Here is a 19958-nt window from a genome sequence, read left to right as displayed (position 1 = left end):
GAATCTAAAAAGATATTACAATGTGAGATTAAAAAGCTTGTAATAGAAAGACTACATACTACTTGAAAATTACATTTATCTCCCTGTCCATGACCTGTATTTCCAAACACCATGGTGCTGATTAAGCACATTTTACATAATGCCCTCAAGGAATGTGAAACACTGAATATCACTGAAAGAAATATCAATAAAGCTCTTAACATGGATCAAATTAAAACAATGCCTGAAGGCTCAGTTTATCTCATAACAGGTTAACTTGCATGAGAAGATCATAAAGCATATCTCTAATAACCTGTCCCATGAGAATAGCCAGCTGTCAAAATGCTGTTCATCATGGCCGCTACGCTTCAAGGCAATACATACTGTATGTGTGTGCATAGTAAAAGTGTCTGCATCTGCAAATATGAGGTGAGATTCAGTTTTCCCTATGAGACTAACAATCTTTTGTCAAAACTTGAGCTCATAAACAGCACTAATAGATTACTGTCCATAAATAAATGTGGTAACACTTTACAATAAGGTTCATTAGTTAAACATTACTTAATGCATTAACTAACATGAACTAACCATGAGCAATACATTTGTTACTGTATTTACTAATCTTCGTTAACGTTAGTTAATGAAAATACAGTTGTTCATTGTTTGTTCATGTTAGTTCACAGTGCAATAACTAATGTTAACAAGATTTTAATAATGTATTAGTAAATGTTGAAATTACATTAACAAAGATTAATAAATGCTGTAGAAGTGCACTTCATTATTAGTTCATGTTCACTAATGTAGTTAACTAATCTAACTAATGAACCTTATTGTAAAGTGTTACCATAAATGTTTTATATAGTTAAAAACAAGGCACTATCTGTATGCAGAAGGGAGAAAATAGGCAGTTGTGTCAGTAGTTTACTTATGTTACTCTTTTGCCTTTTTAATTTATTGAACTTTCACTAGGGCACATAACTATATTTTTTCTGCAAAATTATAAACTCAATGGAATTCACACGTTTAAGCTTCAAAAGCTTAATTTTGACTGAACTGTGGTTTAACGAGATAGTTCACCCAAAAATGAAAATTCTGTCATTTATTACTCACCCTCATGTTGTTCCAAACCCATAAGACCTTCGTTCATCTTCGGAACACAAATTAAGATATTTTTGATGAAATCAGATAACTCCTCAATAGACATCAATTTAACAACCACTTTCAAGGTTCAGAAAGGTACTAAAGGTACTTGTTAAAATGGTTGATGTGACTGCAGTGGTTCAACCTCTCGTTATTGGCCGGCTCCTGCGCCAGCATCACACGGATGCGTCGTCCTGCTCACGTGATCAGCTTCAGCCAATACTGAGCCGCCGTTCAGACGTAGAAACCTGGAAGCACTGGACGTAAACAACGTAGCAAAATGACACAGGACAGAAGATATAGTTGAATAAATTTGTTGTTTTTGTTTTGTTTTTGCGCACAAAAATTATTCTCGTCACCTCATAAAATTAAGGTTGAACCACTGCAGTCACGTAGACCAATTTAACAATGTCTTTAGTACCTTTCAGGACCTTGAAAATGGTTGTTAAATTGTTGTCTATTGAAGAGTCATACAGCTATCAGATTTCATCAAAAAAATCTTTATTTGGGCTCCAAAGATCTTAAGAAGGTCTTACAGGTGTGGAACAACATGTAATTAATGACAGAATTTTCATTTTTGGGTGAACTAACCCTTTAATATCTAGGGAGAATTGATTTAATGGCAGATGAGCATTAAAGATTGTCGGGGGTCTTTTCTCTGTCTGTACAGGATGACAGAGTGTAATGATGTGGTGAAGGTCTGTGAGATTGAGGTAGATCCTCTGCTGGAGTGCTAGCCAACTGGAGACGCTGAGGGCAACACACACAAAAACATTATTAAGTTATCTCTATTATATTTCATCCCATAGGAAATGAAAGAAATTCATTCCTGTTGTGGATCAGTTGCCTGCTGGTTCTGCTAAACGTTTCAGAAATACTTCCAGACATTTATATAATATTGTTGAAATAAAATGTTCAAAAATAAAAAATAAAATAAAATGTATTAGATAATAAAATTAGATGACCCTGTGAATATATTTTTTATAATATATATATATATTTTTTTTTTTTTTCTCCGTTATTAATCTTGACTATTAATGACTATTAATCCTTGAGACCCACACATGTTTAGTGAGTCTAAATATGGGTGAGAAAGAGAGACAACACCTTGACAACACCTACCTCCCAGAAGGTCCCTTTCCCCTTGTACAGTTTGTAGAACATGTTGATGGGGATGAGGGAGAGAGAGGATATAGCCAGGAACCAGCCGATACCGTATGCCCACCATGGATACACATATGTTTTATTAAATTTCAGGGGATTGTACTTGACCAGAGAGAAAATAAAGGTGCCCTACAGGACATAATTGACAATACAGGTTTGATCAGAACATGTATGTACTATGAAAATGATTTTATATATAAACACACTTACTACACAGATAGAGGGGGTGGCATAGAGCCAGCAATACTTCATCACAGGCCAGGGTTTGTAGCCAATCATGTCTTCTATGTTCTCATAGAATCGGTCAGCACCTTGGAGAGAGACAGCACCATTTTAAGCACATAAAGTGCCATTAAAGAGTAGTAAGTACAATTTAAAGGGATAGTTCACCCAAAAATGAAAATTTGATGTTTATCTGCTTATCTGCGCATCCAAGATGTAGGTGACTTTGTTTCTTCAGTAGAACACAAATGATGATTTTTAACTCCAACCGTTGATGTCTGTCAGTCTTATAATCATTCGCTCTCATTGAAGTATATGCACTAGGGGTGGGCGAATCGATCTAAATATCGATAGTATCGATGCCATCACTGGTATTGGTATCAGATCAATACAATTGTAATTGAATCGATATTTCAATTTAAATATCTCTTCCTCTGCGTTCATTATACTTTGCTCGTGTCTTCTACCTCTACAATCCTGAGCAAATGCTGCTTTCACATCCTGGCCCACTTTGCTACTCCTCCCCCTCCTGCTGCTCTGCTGTGATTCGTTGTTGTGTCGTCACGTGACTCACTGACACAACGCGCCGAGGAGCAGCGAACTGAGTGAGCGAAGCTGATAGCACATTGAGTGAGAGATCAGGATGGCCGAGAGGAAGAGAAGCGTTGTGTGGAGCTATTTTACAGCACTAAATGATAATACTGCAACTTGTGATACGTGTAAAAAGAGCATTCGATACTGTGGCAACACTACAAACCGTTGGGAGTTCGTTGGGAGAGTCATTTCAGAGAGGCAGAGAATACCCAGGTAGCTTGTAAGAGTAGGCTAATATTATGTTAGTCATGTCATATCGCATCTTCAGCATTAGTTAGTGTGAGATTGCTCAAGAGTAAGACATTGCGAAGCTGAGAGCAACCTGACTAACTTTAATTCTTACATTTAGACCTGGGCTATATTCACTTATCCCGCCCGCCCCCCTCTAACATTAGATTACACTTGTGCAAATATGTAAAGTCGTAAAACAACACTTAAAATTATTAATTTTAATTCATTTAATTAATTAAAAATGTAATTGATTTAAATTTAAATAATTAATTATAATAATTATTAAAATTATAAAATAGGTCTACAGCCTAACGGTGTGCTAATAACGTCTATTGTCTAGCATGGTAAACACCTATATTGAGCTGTTGTCTAAGATAACAACTGGCTCATCCATATGTTTGCATATAGGCTATCATGCACTATTTTTTTTAAGTAAAAAGTATCGTATTGGTATCGGTATCGGCAATACTGACCCTATATGTATTTGGTATCGGATCGATACCAAATTTTGCAGTATCGCCCACCACTAATATGCACGAGACATCACTGCCGTTGTCAGAGCGCGATCAGACCTCACTAAGCGAGTGCTGAACGCAGTTGGACATAGTGGTGTTTTAGTGGTAAAAAATGATGTAAATACTGTTCGGTTTATCACACAAACCGATCGTTTCGTGTCTTAGGACATCAATGTGTCGTCACGAGCCGCAGGGTTTAATTTGGACTTGTCTATGCAAGTTTTATTTACTCTTATAGTAGAAGTTCCCATTCACTAGCATTATTTGACTGACAGACGGCAACGGTTGGAGTTAAAAATCATCATTTGTGTTCTACTGAAGAAACAAAGTCACCTACATCTTGGATGCGCTGGGGGGTAAGCAGATAAACATCAAATTTTCATTTTTGGGTGAACTATCCCTTTAAGGCAGATTTAAATGTAGACTACTCACCATATACCCAGCCAATGGCCACAGACTGACAAGTAGCCAGGAACAGGAGAGTGGCTCCACTGCACACGTAATGATCAAACAACTGAATGATGAACAGACCACCCTGTGAAACATAAAGCAGGATACCTTTTTAAGATTTTAAATGATATTCTAATAAACAAAATGCAAAGCCATGGACTACAATTCTTTTAACATGAATGAGAATAGTAAACATACAATTGCTTTTTTTCTCTTCTATTTTATTAAACAGTGGCTTATTGAACAAATTGTGTCTCTCTCTTTAAAAAAAAAAAAAACCCAATTATAACACTTTTAACACTTTTCCTGTTTTGGTGGTTAGCAAACAGCGTTGTGTTATTGTGCACACCCCCTTCTGGATTGGAGTGTGGATCGCCTGTGACTGACTGTATTCTGACTGCATGCACCAAACCGTGAAGGTTCGGCATGAAGACATGTACTGTTACTCCCCTAATATATACTATATATATATTCCAGTTTGAATTGTCTTTGGCCCACCTCTGTGATCATGAAGAGGCCCATCAGGTAACAGACAAGGCAAATCCCTAAAAGCAGCATCTCTCTTCTGTGGCCACGTCTCAACACAGTGGGAAACATGTCTGTCACTGATGTCATTATGCTCTCCAGTCCAACAAACTGAGTGACACAAGAAAGGACATTGGATGGGGAGGCAGGAACAGGGGGGAGAGCAAAGCAACAGATGTTAGGTTTAGAAAGAGAAGAGGGTCTAACCTGGCTGTCCAAGCCCAAGAGGATGATCATGGTGAAGAAACACACAGCCCAGAACTGAGACCATGGCAACATTGTCACCGCCTGAGGGTACACTATAAACACCAGTCCTGGACCTAACGACAGCCAAGGAAGGAGGTACAAAGACCAATACCACCTAGAGCCTCTTACAGTATTCATACATAATCCCACTAACTACATAGCTACTAAATGAATTAATAAAGATAGTATATTGATTTGAGTTTAAATTATTTTATTAAGACAGAATGCCACAACTGAAAATGGCACTTGCAATGGGAATGTGAACTGAAATCTATAAGGATGACAAGTAATAGATAGTGTCTGCTTAATTTTTTTTTGATTAACAAAGACGATTAAATTAAGGCAGTGACAATGAGACCGTTTTAAAACAATGTTATTCCATTGAAAATTCAATTTGATCATTTATTTGGTATGTTGCAATATTTCAAGAGAAAAATTAAAATGTTTTCTCTTACCTGACTCAGCCACAAGGGATATGTCCACCCCCTGTTCCTGTGCCATGTGACCCAGAATAGAGAAAATGGCAAATCCACCCAAAAAACTGGTTCCACTGTTCAGCAAGCAAAGGTAGAAAGAGTCCCTGTAGGAACATTTTCACATCACTAACATTAGCTTATTGTGTCTATTGTGTACTGGCTCAAAAGAAGAAAAAAAACAGCAAACAGGTCTAACAGTTTGGGGGCTCGTCCGGGATATTCCCAAGAAACACGGGACTGAGAGGTCATCCTTCATCACAGGTAAGTTGTTTTTTAAATAATTTCCTGTGGTGGTAGGATTGATTGATCTCATCTCATAATAGGTAGTGTTATCCTTGGATGGAGCTCTAAGAGTTAGTCCAGGAAAATTTGTCTGTAAGGGTACTGTTTAAACGCACAGCTACCTGACAAATATTTTGGTTATCCCTCCAGTGCGAGGAAGATCCATGCAGGTCCACTCTGACGGATATCCGTTTAGATCCGCTCTAACGGAAAACAAAGTGTTGATGGGAATATTCCGTTTGACGAATTAATAAAATTGCTGAATAATTATAATTAAAGAATTATAAAGAGACCCCTTTGGTGTGGTGTGGCAAATTAAAAATCAAAATTGTGATTAGGTGAAGGATGGTTCAAAAGATATCAAGACCAATACAAGATGAGACACCCCGAAATTGGATGTTTAGAAATAATTGTCGATATTAGACTGAACCCTATTTATCAAATTTAAAGGGGTGGACTGGGGTGGAAAAATAAAATTGGATCCTTTTTCCAAAGAAGGCTGTTTTAAGCCAGGGGATATGGAAAGTGCAAATTCGATGATTAATGGGGGGTGGGGAGACCCAGAGTGGAATTATAGGTACATGAAAGAGTCGTACAGTAAATGGAAAGGAACAAAAACATATTGGGATAAAGGTCCAGAGAGGCAAAAGGGGGACGTTCAGATTAATTAGGAGAGTAAACATATGGGCGGAAAGGAGGTGAACACGCAGCGTTACGTCCATATGCGATCTGATTAGTTAATCTGGACCAACATAACAACGTCAAGGAGACCACGGAAGGATCAGAGAAGAGAGCAGTTCAGTGACATGCAGTGTTGGAGAAAAATCCCCTAACACTTTGTGGACTGCAGAATGGAACTTGTAACAATAACTTTGACCACGATTCTGTTAATTGCCACCAGAGGGCAAAGCTGGAGAGGATACAACACCACCCATTTAAGGAAATTCTGTTCAGGAATACTGTCTGTGCTCTGTCTGCTGCCATGGCGGAGACCATGGACACCAAGGACTGTTTGATTTGTCATGCCATACACAGCGTCTGGTCCAGTGTCCCTCTAACTTACAATGCTGCCAAGACAATCAACATGAATGATGTAAAAAGCAATCAGACCTGCACCCTGCCAATCACCATCATGAAGATTTTAGCTTTAGGAGACTGGCACAGAGGAGGACCTCAGCTATGGATTTGTAATAATGGAGTTGTGAATGTTTCAAACGCATGTGACCTTTCAACAAAGCGTGTAGTCAGAGCGATAAATCACATGAAAACCATAATTGTTGATCAACCTGAAGCATATGACTGGGGTAAGAGGATGAGACAATCCCTGCATTCCATTCGGAAGGGCTCATCCCTATGCCCTAATCAGTTATACCCTTCGAAATCCTTCATTCCGAAGGGCCCTTTGAAGTGGCCAGTTTTGAGCACTACGGTTTGGAATGACCCTTCAATATGGCGGCCATGATTGTTTTCACTCCGAAGTGCCCTTCGGAGGGCGATATATCCCGTTTGGAACGCACCGCAAGGTTCTCTAACTAGGCGAAGTACCTTTATTTGTTGTTTCCGGTTGTACTGATGATTTTACTGCTTTTATGCATATTACAATCCTTACAGGGAATGATTAAGACAAATCTTGGAATAGTCTATAGATCACAGTATTAGATTATGATTATGTGTTAAGATTTTGCTTGCTATTATTTGAAAAAAAAAAAACAGCTTTAGCAATTTCCTTTAAAGTGACGCACTAAATCATAAATGATTTAAAGTGGCCATTGTTAAATAATTTCTTATTTCTTGGGCTTCACTTTTTGACTTTCTTTGTGTCTTGGGAATTTTCCATTGTGCACATCATGTACCTACCTAGACAAAACAAGAAGTAGTAGTCCTTGGACACACTGACACTCACATGCAACCAGAAGTTGAAGACACACACACATTTACGCACATACATTTCTTATTTGTTATTATTTTTCTTGAAATGCCATACATGGTAAAGTTTGATTCTTAAGTCGTACGATTGGATGCTCAAGCCATCCTGGAGATTGTTGTTTGACCTATGTCTATAAATATGACCCTTCTTCCTGAAAAAATCTGAGATTGCTTTGTACCACACAGTAAAACAGTAATATTGTGAAATATTATTATAATTTTAAACAAAGGTTTTCTATTTTAATATATTTTAAAATGTAATTTATTCCTGTGATGGCAAAGCTGAATTTTCAGCATCATTACGGCAGTCTTCAGTGTCACATGATCCTTCAGAAATCATTCTAATATTCTGCACAAGTAACATTTCTTATTGTTATTACAGTTGATCACGGTTGTGCTGCTTAATATTTTTGTGGAAATTGTGCTATATGTTTTTAAAAAAAAATTAAAGGTCTTATTCTTTCAATTTAACCCTTAAATGCATGACTGTTTCATCAATCATTCTTACATATTCGGGTCTTTATCGACCCGGATCTATATCTAACACGGAAGGATCTCTACCTGTCGCGATAATATAAAACTCCTCTGATATTAGAGTAACAATTATAGAAGAGTAAAATAAAGCATATTTTGTTACCTTTTGGAGCTTGAAAGGGCTCGGTTTGAGCAGATATTTTATGCCATCATCACTGTCCTCGTCAGAGCTCATTTCCCAGTAAATTCAGCAAATAATGGGCTAGTTTTATGTTTGAGGTTACGAATATGAGCCTATTCACAATCTTAAACATATTCTCAGAACTATATAATTTTCAACATCTTCAAAATCAATATTTCGATCGCTAACAGCTTCACCAGATCCATCCAGTGACAGTTACAGTCATATTTGATTGCGTTCAGTACTTGCTCTGCAGTAAATCGCTGAGCCATTTCATGTTTTTCTTATTATTTCGTTTTCCTTATTATTTCGTTTTCTGTCTGAAAGAGTCGTCACTTCAGAATATAACATGAAAAAAAAAAATTGTGTATCAGACATTGCCACCTTGTGGAATAAAGGTGAATTGCACTTATTCCGTCATCTAAGATTCAATTATTGTTGTGCAGAAAAAAATATATACGTACACTCATACACACCTCGGGTCGTTAGCGACCCTATACAATTTTTACAAAAAATGAATTTAAAAATAGGCATTCTTTTATAATTTTATGATTTTTTTTTTTTTCATGTTATATTCTTTATAATGAATCGATTGAGGAATACCAAGAAGGTTGAAGTCTAACTTTAAAAAATGAATGAGGAGGAGGGTAGTGAATGACATCCCGGGTCACTAAAGACCCGAGGTATGCGTTTAAGGGTTAATAACTTTCAATTTATACTACATATGAAATCAATAAATTCTATTACTCCAAATAAAATGTTATGCTTCATATAATGCACACTCACCTGTAACAATTATTGTTATATTGATTGTAGCTACCAAGAGAGCTGAGGTATCCAAGACATATAGCATAAGAGTAAAAGACCTGAGTACCAGCATCCATCCATACCTTACAAACATACAAAAAACAAGACAATTCAGAAAAAGTAACAAAAAAGCACAATAAGCAAACAGTATGTATTGTGATGGTCAATTAAGTTAGTATAGATTTGCTATTAACTCATTTTAGGCTCTCTAACGTCTTTACCTGTGGGTCAGCCAGTCGTGTCAGATCTGGGTACATATAATAGTGGATGCCGTTGATGGCACCAGGTAGAGTGACCCCTCGTAGGAGCAGTATCAGGAGCATTACATAAGGGAATGTTGCTGTGAAATAGACTGCCTGTAAACATTACAGCAGTTAATTGACTTTTAATCGAAAATAATATAGAGTGTCTGAGTATTTCATGCTGAAAATTGTCTGTTCTGTTACTGGTAATAAAAAGATTTAAAATTCTTTACTTATTTAAGCCATTTGCTGCACATTTTGTATGCCCATAGCTTTTTAATGAAAGGTAATATGGATGTTTTTAAAGACTATAACCTTCCCAGTAGATTTGACGCCTTTCCAGATACAGAAGTAGACCACGATCCAGACTAGTAAAAGAATAAGGGCCAAGTCCCACCTTACTGTGCCCAAATGCTCTATTCCACCAGACAGCCGCAACACTCTGTGACTGAACATACAGAAAGTGTACAGCAATATAATAAAACTGTGAGTAGGCTATCTTATGTAAATGAACTGCTATGAGAGAAAGACACAAGCGAAACATATTCATACCATGATATTTGCATGGCACACGTCCAATAAAAAACATTGTAATAGTAATTCTGGCCTGGTTTGATGTTCTATGTTGGTCAGACTCTCTAAAATGTTAATTAAATATGAATTGTTATTTTATTATCAGCCTATGTTCTTTGCATTTTGATTTAACTCACTGCCAGAACTCCATCACTGAGGAAGTGGCATTAAGAGGAGACGTCCACTCTGAACTTGAATTCTTCCCACTAAGCACAATACAAGCATCTAAACCCAAAGAGATACAAATATAGTTAAAGGTATACAACATATAGCAAAATTCCTGAAGAACCCATAAACCCAGACCTAATCTGATTAAATACTATAATAAATTTCACTAAACATCTGGTTCATATATAGTGGCTATACAATATTCTATACATATCCCACTCCCAATCCTGGCATAAGCATCAAAGTTTGGTAAAAGTGGTGCATGTGAAGCAAAAAGTAAAGTACCACATGAGGCGCCACCATACATTATCTAAATATATAACTAGCTGTATATATATATATATATATATATGTATTCTGAATCAATAAATTCATGAACTGTGAAAATACTGGTTAAATGAAAACATATATTTCTATTGAATAAAAGTCCACCAGAATACATTGAAACTAAAGTTAGATGTCCTACTGTCACTAACTTTTTTGGAAAAGACTGAAGAGCCAGCACTCCATCAAAAACCCAGCCTACTAGCCTACGAGTACAAGTAAATGTAATACAAAGCATACATACTGTATATATGACCTTCAAGCAAATGTACCTGTGTTCCACACATTGTTGCAGCTGGCCCAGGGTAGTTCCACACTGAAGGCTGAGAAAAGGTACAGGAAAGCCCAGGCTATGATGATGATGTAGGTGATTGAGCCATAGACAATAATCATTTGACTGGCATAACCCATTCCTGAAAAAAAGGAGTCACGTTAGTACTAAATTTTTAAACAAATGTTACCTGATTTGAGGTAAAATAGAAATAATGTAATATATGGTATGCAATAAAAAAAAAAAAAAATATATATATATATATATATATATATATATATATATATATATATATATATACTAGAGCTAGAGGACAATGTTTAATGTAATAATATATAGTTAAAGTCCCCCTGTAGTCAATTATTTTATCCCTTAAAACTAATTTCTGATCACCAAAATTACATATTTAAACATTTTTTCCTGTGAAAAAAATTCTTAATGCCTTAAAATAGCTTGAATGTAACTCTACACCCTTGTCTTATTTAATATACACGGATCTATGAATATGATAATTAGCCCCGCCTCCACTCACTCGCACGAGCTCAGACGAGATCCACTCGGTCAACTTCCTGAGGTAAACGCTTCACAAATGGTATCGCTTTTTACAACGTCGTACACATAACGGTAATTAATAGCGTTTTGCTTGACTATGTTATCAAACAGTTGTCTGACAAGGCCAGACTGATATATCTTCTAGATATATCAGTCTGGGGTGCGTTTCCCGAAAGCATCGTTGGTGAACTATGGTCGTAAGTCCCATTGAACTCTATTGGTGACGACGGAACTTACGACCATAGTTCGCTTTGGGAAACGCACCCCTGGGGTGAGTTTCCCGAAAGCATCGTTGGTGAACCATGGTCGTAAGTCCCATTGAACTCTATTGGTAACGACGGAACTTGCGACCATAGTTTGCTTTGGGAAACGCACCCCTGGGGTGAGTTTCCCGAAAGCATCGTTGGTAAACCATGGTCGTAAGTCCCATTGAACTCTATTGGTAACGACGGAACTTGCGACCATAGTTCGCTTTGGGAAACGCACCCCTGGTCAGTCCGCCCTCCGTCGCGATTCGAGTCAACTCCAAACCGTACCGTGCAATCAGATTCGTTTATTTCAGTGACGCAAATAACGTCACTCTAGTGCGGCGAAAGTCCCTTCAATATCAAAAACGATTGCGCACTGGAGACCCGAGAGTTTGTTCTATTCAGCCGTGAATTCAGTTTTAAATGACCAAAAACACATTAATTATTTACTTTTCGCTTGACTCTCTTGTCGCTTTGCTAACGTCATATCCGCCCTTCTCTGATTGGTTTACTCCGCTTCCTGTTTGCTCGGATTTGCTCCGCCCTAGAAATCGAATTGATTCAATGGCCGACCAGGGGTGCGTTTCCCAAAGCGAACTATGGTCGCAAGTTCCGTCGTTACCAATAGAGTTCAATGGGACTTACGACCATGGTTCACCAACGATGCTTTCGGGAAACGCACCCCAGACTCATCCGTTGGTACAGTGGTGAGGCTGGATTTTCCAGGCAAATCAAACAGCTCATAACGTATTGCTAATGCTACCCAAACCATGTTTACAATTAGAAGATAGCTGTCTTCTAACAATCAATATCCTTAAAACACTTTGAACAACTCAGAACGTCAGTGGAGAAAGGCATAGAGCCTAGTTCATCATAACCTTATTGCTAAATCTACCCGATTTCATATCAACAGAAAAATATACTGGGATAATGTTTTTTTGAGACTCCCTTACTCTGTCAGTTAATGATATGCTGAAGCCCGCCACCACGTTGACGTGATTGGTTACAGGGTTGTTTGTGGCTTCAGAAACACCAGCGATTTCAAAGACTGTCTTCGGTTTAATGCAGTTTTAAAGAGAAAAATACTCAGCAATGATGTTGACTATGAATTTGCACAGCACATGGTTTGTCTTAAAGCATCTTAAAAACACCACATAGACATATAAACAACATTAAAAACTTGATTTTCATCACGGGGACTTTAAGCATTTGTTAGTATATTTTATTATTATTTTAACAATTAGCAACAAAAGATTGGTGTTGGGGGTCACTAAATTAGTTTCTAATAGGTGATAACTAGTTTCTGCAACTTTAAAAATGCAGTTGCAATCTGCATTACAATCTGTACAACATTCCACTACTTAAGAAGCATCACATAACCATACTAATTGATAAGTGAGCAACCCACCTTCAAAAAGAGGACAGATCTTTCTCCAACACATGATGCCTCCCTGACTGGTGTACTGACCCAAAGATGTCTCAAGCACAAAAAGCGGGATGCCACAAGTAAGCAGGTACAGGACGTATGGAATGAAAAAAGCCCCTTTGGATTTAAGAGAAATCTCATTTTTTAGTATATAGTCCTACATACACCTACAGGAGGTCCATGGTGTCCAGTATAACTATCATCCCACACCATACATACTCCGTTGCTGTAGTATCATTTGGTTTCTTGTGGAATCCCCCAATTCAATTTGAGATATAACTGTTTTTATTGAACACGTTCTGACCTCATCACATTCATTTCTTTTACTTTATAAAGTACAGAACATCAGGATCATATATAAATTAAAAAATTATTTATAAAAGTAATCCTAACCTCAAAAATGTTATATAGAATAGTGTTTAACACAAATGTTTAACATTTTGTATTTTTTATGATTTTTATGTTTAAAGTTAGCCACCTAATGGAATACAAAAGCAACTTGCATATGACGGATGTTAACTGGTTGTATACTGTGCACAGTATACAAAAAAAATCACAGTAATTTATTATGTAAACTGACAAACAAAATTCCATACATTAAGTGATAGGCTTATAGCACAAACAAAATCCTAATCTCTTTTTAAAGTCATTTTTTAATAGTGAAGTACAATGTAAATAATAATAAAAAAAAAAATCAGGCAATGATTTGATACCTTATCACAAGTAAAATCAAAGCCCTAATCAACTCTACCAGCAATTATCAGGTGTATTGTCCAAAACTACTTACCTCCTCCATTTTTATAGCAAAGATATGGGAACCTCCAGACATTTCCAAGCCCAATGATAGCTCCGGCTACAGTCAGCAGAAATTCAATCTTGTTTGCCCATTGGCCTCTCTCTTCAAGACTTAGATCAGTCTGTTGGTTCCCTGTCCGCCTGGTGGAGGTGTCTGCCATGCTCACAGTGTTTATGTGTGGGAGTCTGTGTCTGTCAGCGCTTATGTAGGTGTGCATGTACGATTCGAAGAAGCGAGTCTAGACGCTGTGAATATCTGATTCTTTACCACAGCTTTTAAGCATTACCGAGGGAGGGCGGCAGGCGATTAGGTTGCCAGGTTTTTTATCCTGAGGGGGAGAGTAGAGATGTGTTAACTTGTCATTCTGTTTAGTCCATTAGTTCTGCGACTGCAGGCATTTTAATAAAAACTTTTCTTCTCAGCAGTGTAGCTACCCTTCAAAGGATGCTGTCAGTCAAGTCGTGACCTGTGCGATTCTTCTATAATGCCCTTTACCGGCATGATAGAGTCTCAGCTTTTGGTCATGGATGGTATGAGGGGTTGATCTGTTGACTCTAGTAACCTGACAGCTGCTAGTCATTATCTCTGAACCGTTTTATATTTTTCACTGATTTATATGTGTGTTTGAAAAAAATCACTATAGATTATCACTAGAAAAAAAACATTTAATTTCTCTTTATCTAAATGATCAATCCCTCTAAAAATCACATTAGACCAGAACTTTATATTTCATGTAGGCTAAAACTAAAAAGGCTATTAAACTTATACTTCTATAAAACAGAAATATAAATGTGTATCTCCTTTAGAAACATTACAGCTATGTCCTGAAAGCACACAATGTCATAGTATTCTGCCAATACCATGTTAAGACATATATATAAATATTATTTAAATACATAATTTTTCAATTCCATTTTACAAATCCCAATATTTCACAACCATGATAAATTGACTCAAGAAATTGTTTGGGATTTGTGCATGATTTAATAAATAAGGGGTCCTCTATGAATTTACTCTGTTAAACCTAACCTTTGGTGTTAAATTTCACAAAAGCTTGACAATGTATAATTTAAAAATAGTAAGACTAAAGCATGGCAATAATGGATGTCATCTTTAAGTTAGCATACTATACTTAACCCTAAACTGAGTATTTTTATATAATGCTTTATATAAAGTTATATTTAACACAATAACTTGTGACAACTTGTGCGATAACTACTGAGCTCGTTACAACATTCATGCTTATATCATCACAATGATTGGCTATAATAGGAACATTACACAACAGCTTCTATAACTCAGAATTTTATATAACTCAGGACTGATCTCTTATTTAAGAGTGACTAGAGTCTTTGGAATGCATCTTCCCATCAGGCAGAGTGTTTTATATATATATATATATATATATATGTATCTGTGTGTCATTTTATAAGTGTGTAGCACATTTAGTCATGAGAAGAATATCTTAGAGAAGGCACTGTATTACATACATTAACTCAACATGACATTTATTAACTAATGTATCAAATAAGGTACAACATGGCATTTTAAATATTTTCTGTGGGTAAAAATGTGGATATCATCTCTAAAATACGTCAAGAGTGGTGAGAACAATGTCCCAATGGTAATCAGATCTAATAGAATTCTTCAAGATATTTCAAGTATTTAGTATTAAAATAAATTAAATTAAATTTGTATTTCAGTAATATGCTGGTTTATTACCAGCACTTTGACTTAAACACACAAGAAATGCCGAGAGTCCTGTAGCTGCCAGATAGATCAACCAACACTGAAAAGCAAGGAAAGAGCTTTGTTGTTGGGTAACCAAAACAAATATTACAAAACATATTACAAAAATGATTCATGTATTGATAATTTAATTACGCTTTAAATTGGTGCATGAGTGATTTACCACCTTTTCAACACCTTTGGCAAATTCTTCTAGAATTACTAAAGCCATGCCTGTCAATCATGAAATCTTTGAGTTAAGAGTATCTTGCTCAGCCTAGAGGTCAGAGCACTTGATTGTAGCACAAGCCCACATTCTGTTTTCTTTTTTAAATTAAAATGAAATCTTATTCATTTGAAAACCTTAATTTTTTATAAAACTGACAGTGTTTGTGAGGAGAGAGTTGAAGAAAAGAAAAAAATGAAGTACAAAACAAACAATAAATATTTACTTGTCCTCGAAACATTCCAGCCTGATCTTGTTTATGGGAAAAGGAACATTGGGCTTCCCTGGGTTTAGTCATTTAAGAAAGCTAATCTTCTTGTTCTTCATTAAATGATCACAAAGGTCATAGCTGTCAATACCTTGTCCAAAAACAATAATGAAGGCAATTTAGCTAAATCAGAAACAACAGATGTTTGGATGTTCTGTATGTCTAATGTTTACAAATCCAATTCAAACCAGACTTGTAGATGGTTTGAAAGCCAATATCTTATCTCTGGATATGCATTTCAATCCGATAATTCAGGACTTGAAGCTGTTTTGTGTCAAACATTTCCTACCAAAGTGACTTTACTGCTTAGTTCAGCACAAGTCTCACCTCAATCTATCATAATACATAAGCAGCGTTCTGCCAGCTTGTAAATAATATTAATAATGGGTAAATAAATAAAAAGGATAATGTACAGTCAGCACAAATAAACCCCAACAAGGTTTTGAACTGTACATTATCTACATGGCTACTCAACAAATAAATGAAATACAAGGTGGCACCATTTGCGTTTGTTTGAAACGAGAGCTCGAGTCCGCAGTGAGTGTGATTAGAGAGAATGGCGTCAGTTTACCCGTTTGCCATGGACGGCAGTGAATATAGCTGACTGGATTTTTACTATTTCTCAAAAATTTGAGTGCTTGCCTGTCTGCAACTCGCAGACACAATGATTAGTTGTGGTTACTATGGGTGGCTGCTATACGGTGCTGGTTTGTGTAATTGTTTACAAGTGGTGTTCGAAATCGGAGTCGATTTTTCCATCTCATTTTTCTTACCAGTCTCATTTCGGAAGCTGCATCCTCCAGAGGTCGCATTTGAAGGCTACATACGTCATCGAGGATGTCTTATTTAAGAAAAGTAACCGTAATAAAATTGGCTGTTATTCCTCGTAATTTCTTTCTTACTTTGCAAACTGTTACTTTTATTAAATGAGACCGCCTCAATGACGTATGCGGCCGACAAATGCGACCTCCGGAGGACGCAGCCATATGATGTCTATGGACGCAGCCTTACATTGACTCCATTTGATATTGATACACATTCTTTAAAATTAAAACAGCGTCAGCATTATTACACTCAAAATGTTGACAATTCTTTTTTCCAGAGACGAAGCCTAGAACTCCCTTTATTAATAAAACACACTTTGTAGCGTGACTGGCCAAATTAGTCCATCTTAGAGATGATTACCTTTAACTGGTAATCACCGTTGTTTCCGAGTTGCTGCCAACAACTAATTTAAAAGAGAGAAAAGTCACAAGAAACAGCATTGGTCGGATATTATTTCAGAGTTCAGAGAGAGAAGGTAACGTAGTATAAACTCATTTAATTAACGGTCGGGTATTATGATTAATTTAATGATTATGAACACAAATTAGGATAAACCATGGCAAACCAAACTAATGTTACGCTTCTATGAAACCACAAAACATACCTGACACGTAGGCCTATTACCTTCAACCCTCTGGCCCTCAAAAAATTGTACATTTTGAAATGTTAAAAATCGTAGCTTCATCAGAATAAGATGACTTGGTGACTTTTATCGCATTAGCAATATGAACACACACAAACACAAAAAATCAAGGACATGATTAGGACATGTTAAAGGGTCGTAAAAAAATAATAATAATCACACTTACCTTCTTTGCGGTCAAAAATAACCGACATAGGAAATGACTGGGAAATACAAAAAAATACGTAAACTCAGAGAATCTTTTGTTGGTAGGCTACAAACTACAAATCAGACACTGTGCAGAAAAAAGTGCACAGCAATGAAGGGCTGACACTCCTAAATGCCAAGAGTGCAAAATAGACACTACCCCCCCCCCCCCACACACACACACACACACACACACACACACACACATATACATATATATCAACTAGCATGACTATAACACAGAGCAAGTTTATACAAATGTGTGGAAAAAAAGATTAAGTAAAAAAAAGTGGAAAAAAAGAAGTAAAAAGATTAACAGCAAGAAAGTGGTTACACTCAAAAACATTGAGAGTGCAAAACAGAAACACTCACTCACTCACTCACTCACTCACTCACTCACACACACACACACACACACACACACACACACACACACACACACACACACAAATGAACCGGTGTGGCTGTAACAATATGGTAAAATTGTGCCAAAACTCAAATAAGAGGTTGAAATAAAATCAGACCCAGATTTATTAAGCTGTAATAAAACATACCTGTCCATTTTTGTTATATTTTTATTGAATTTTGATGTTATGTGTGACAAAATGCCCTCCTCTGTGTTCAGGTTTGACTGTAGTAAAATGAATGCAAAAACTGACACTTCAAATCAACTTTTCAAACAAAAATAAATCTAAACCTTGACAAAAAGTAATCTTTGAGAATGTCTGAGTATAAATCCAATTTCATAACTTAATAAAAATAAGTGTTTGTATCCAAAAACCACTAGAGAATTTATAAGCCACTTTAAATAGAACTATATAGGAATCTAGTGGTTACACAATGGCATTGTATAAGTTTTTCTTTTCTTACTCCCACCAAATGGCACTAATCTACCTTCATAAAATGGATTTTAAATGCCTTTTCTCTATTTTAACATGGAATACTGCTTTAATTGAAAAATAATTAAAAAAAAAATACTAGAAAAGAAAATGTGTATTATTTTCAATGGGGAAAAATTGCTAATAAAAATTGTATAAATATTGCATAGTATCATAAAATAGCCTCAAAATGTTATATAATAATAAAAAAATATTACTGAACAAAAATATATTACATTAGTTATCCTGAAAAACAAAAAAGTTACTTTTCAAGGCTTCGGTCACTTTTGACTGTAAAGAAGGCAAGTGTGACTCCTAAACGAAGAGGGCCAGAGGGTTAAATGTATCACCCGTATCACCGTCGTTTCCTAGTTGCTGCCAACAACTAATTTAAGAGAGAAAAGTCACAAGAAACAGCATTGGTCGGATATATTTCAGAGTTAGATAAACGAGAGAGCTCTAGAAGGTACCCTGAACACAAATTAGGATAACCATGTCAAACCAAACTGATGTTGATGAAGCTTCTATGAACATACCTGGCACGTACAATTACAATGTAAAGTTACTATATATGTTGGATAAAAGTGACGTTTCTGCAACACCTCCATATCACTGTAATGTTTTTCATTTCTATTTTAGGCTATTTGGATTTATTTGGCAGCAATATCGTGAACTGCAAAGCTCTTAAAATGGTCACAATGATGTAGCAAGAGGAGCATATATGTTATGTTAATAAAGAATAAATAACTTTTATTACCCTAAACATTTTCTGTACAAAGCTGTAACTGATATTTTTTATATTCTAAATCAATGAGAAATAGTAATAATTACTCAGCAAACACCGCTGTTATAAAATACAGGTAATTAATAATAAACAGGTATGTTTAATTAATATGTTTATTATTTTAAAAACCATATGTTCTGATTAGAATATACTTTGGTAGCATTTTATTTTAGTCCTGTTCCCCATGTACATACTATTAGTGGGCTAATTGCAATAACTGGGTAATAACTAGATACTGAACCTCTAAACCTAACCTTAACCCATGTAGTTACCTTATATTACCAGTACTTTCTTAGGTAAGTACATTGTAAATACACGTACTGTAAAACAAAGTGCAACGCCTACTTGTTTCATTCCCTCGCTAGCTGTTTATGTGCAAAGGGTGTTGCCACTGCAAAGTGTAAACCAGATTTGAACATCTTAAAATCACACATTTCTTTGTTTCTTCTTTTATGAGCTCTTATCATGTAGCCTTTGCTGCCATCTAGTGGACTAAGCAGACAGCTGACAAAGGCAAAGTACAGTACACAATGTTCACAATTTCTGTTTCTTTCAAGAGCTATCCATCTTGTTTTTTCCCCCCCGACATTTAAACTTGTAACACTTGA

The 19958-nt window shown here is 36.2% G+C and overlaps 1 protein-coding gene across 4 annotated transcripts; it reads right to left on the bottom strand.

The window, feature by feature from the left end:
• Nucleotides 1-716: 716 nt before the first annotated feature.
• On the bottom strand, nucleotides 717-14313 carry slc6a11a (solute carrier family 6 member 11a). Of its 4 annotated transcripts, XM_048199415.1 has the most exons (14): nucleotides 13804-14313; nucleotides 12999-13133; nucleotides 10792-10932; nucleotides 10165-10252; nucleotides 9770-9902; nucleotides 9434-9568; nucleotides 9192-9295; nucleotides 5522-5646; nucleotides 5028-5140; nucleotides 4794-4931; nucleotides 4278-4380; nucleotides 2494-2594; nucleotides 2242-2412; nucleotides 717-1869 (listed from the first exon to the last, which is right to left on the bottom strand). In XM_048199415.1, the coding sequence occupies exons 1-14, from the start codon at nucleotides 14027-14029 to the stop codon at nucleotides 1753-1755; spliced, it is 1830 nt and encodes a 609-aa protein (XP_048055372.1). In that variant the 5' UTR covers nucleotides 14030-14313; the 3' UTR covers nucleotides 717-1752. The 4 variants fall into 4 exon arrangements, with proteins under 4 accessions (XP_048055372.1, XP_048055373.1, XP_048055374.1 ...); XM_048199416.1 differs by lacking the exon at nucleotides 12999-13133 and having other exon boundaries at nucleotides 13804-14311; XM_048199417.1 differs by lacking the exons at nucleotides 12999-13133; nucleotides 13804-14313 and adding an exon at nucleotides 12041-12086.
• Nucleotides 14314-19958: the final 5645 nt, after the last annotated feature.

The sequence above is a fragment of the Megalobrama amblycephala genome, linkage group LG8 (assembly GCF_018812025.1).
Source record: "Megalobrama amblycephala isolate DHTTF-2021 linkage group LG8, ASM1881202v1, whole genome shotgun sequence".
Taxonomy (NCBI): Eukaryota; Metazoa; Chordata; class Actinopteri; order Cypriniformes; family Xenocyprididae; genus Megalobrama; species Megalobrama amblycephala.
Note: the sequence above shows the minus strand (reverse complement) of the source record. Positions and strands in the feature narration are given on the sequence as shown.

Bases quoted from the DNA above. Each gene is read 5' to 3' on its own strand.
- slc6a11a (XM_048199415.1), bottom strand. From the start codon at position 14,029: ATGCACACCTACATAAGCGCTGACAGACACAGACTCCCACACATAAAC. The intron at 10,933-12,998 runs GTGGGTTGCTCA...CCTTTTTTTCAG, and splicing joins GATCTGTCCTCTTTTTGAAG to GAATGGGTTATGCCAGTCAA. The intron at 5,647-9,191 runs GTGAGTGTGCAT...ATGTTCCTACAG, and splicing joins TATAACAATAATTGTTACAG to GGACTCTTTCTACCTTTGCT.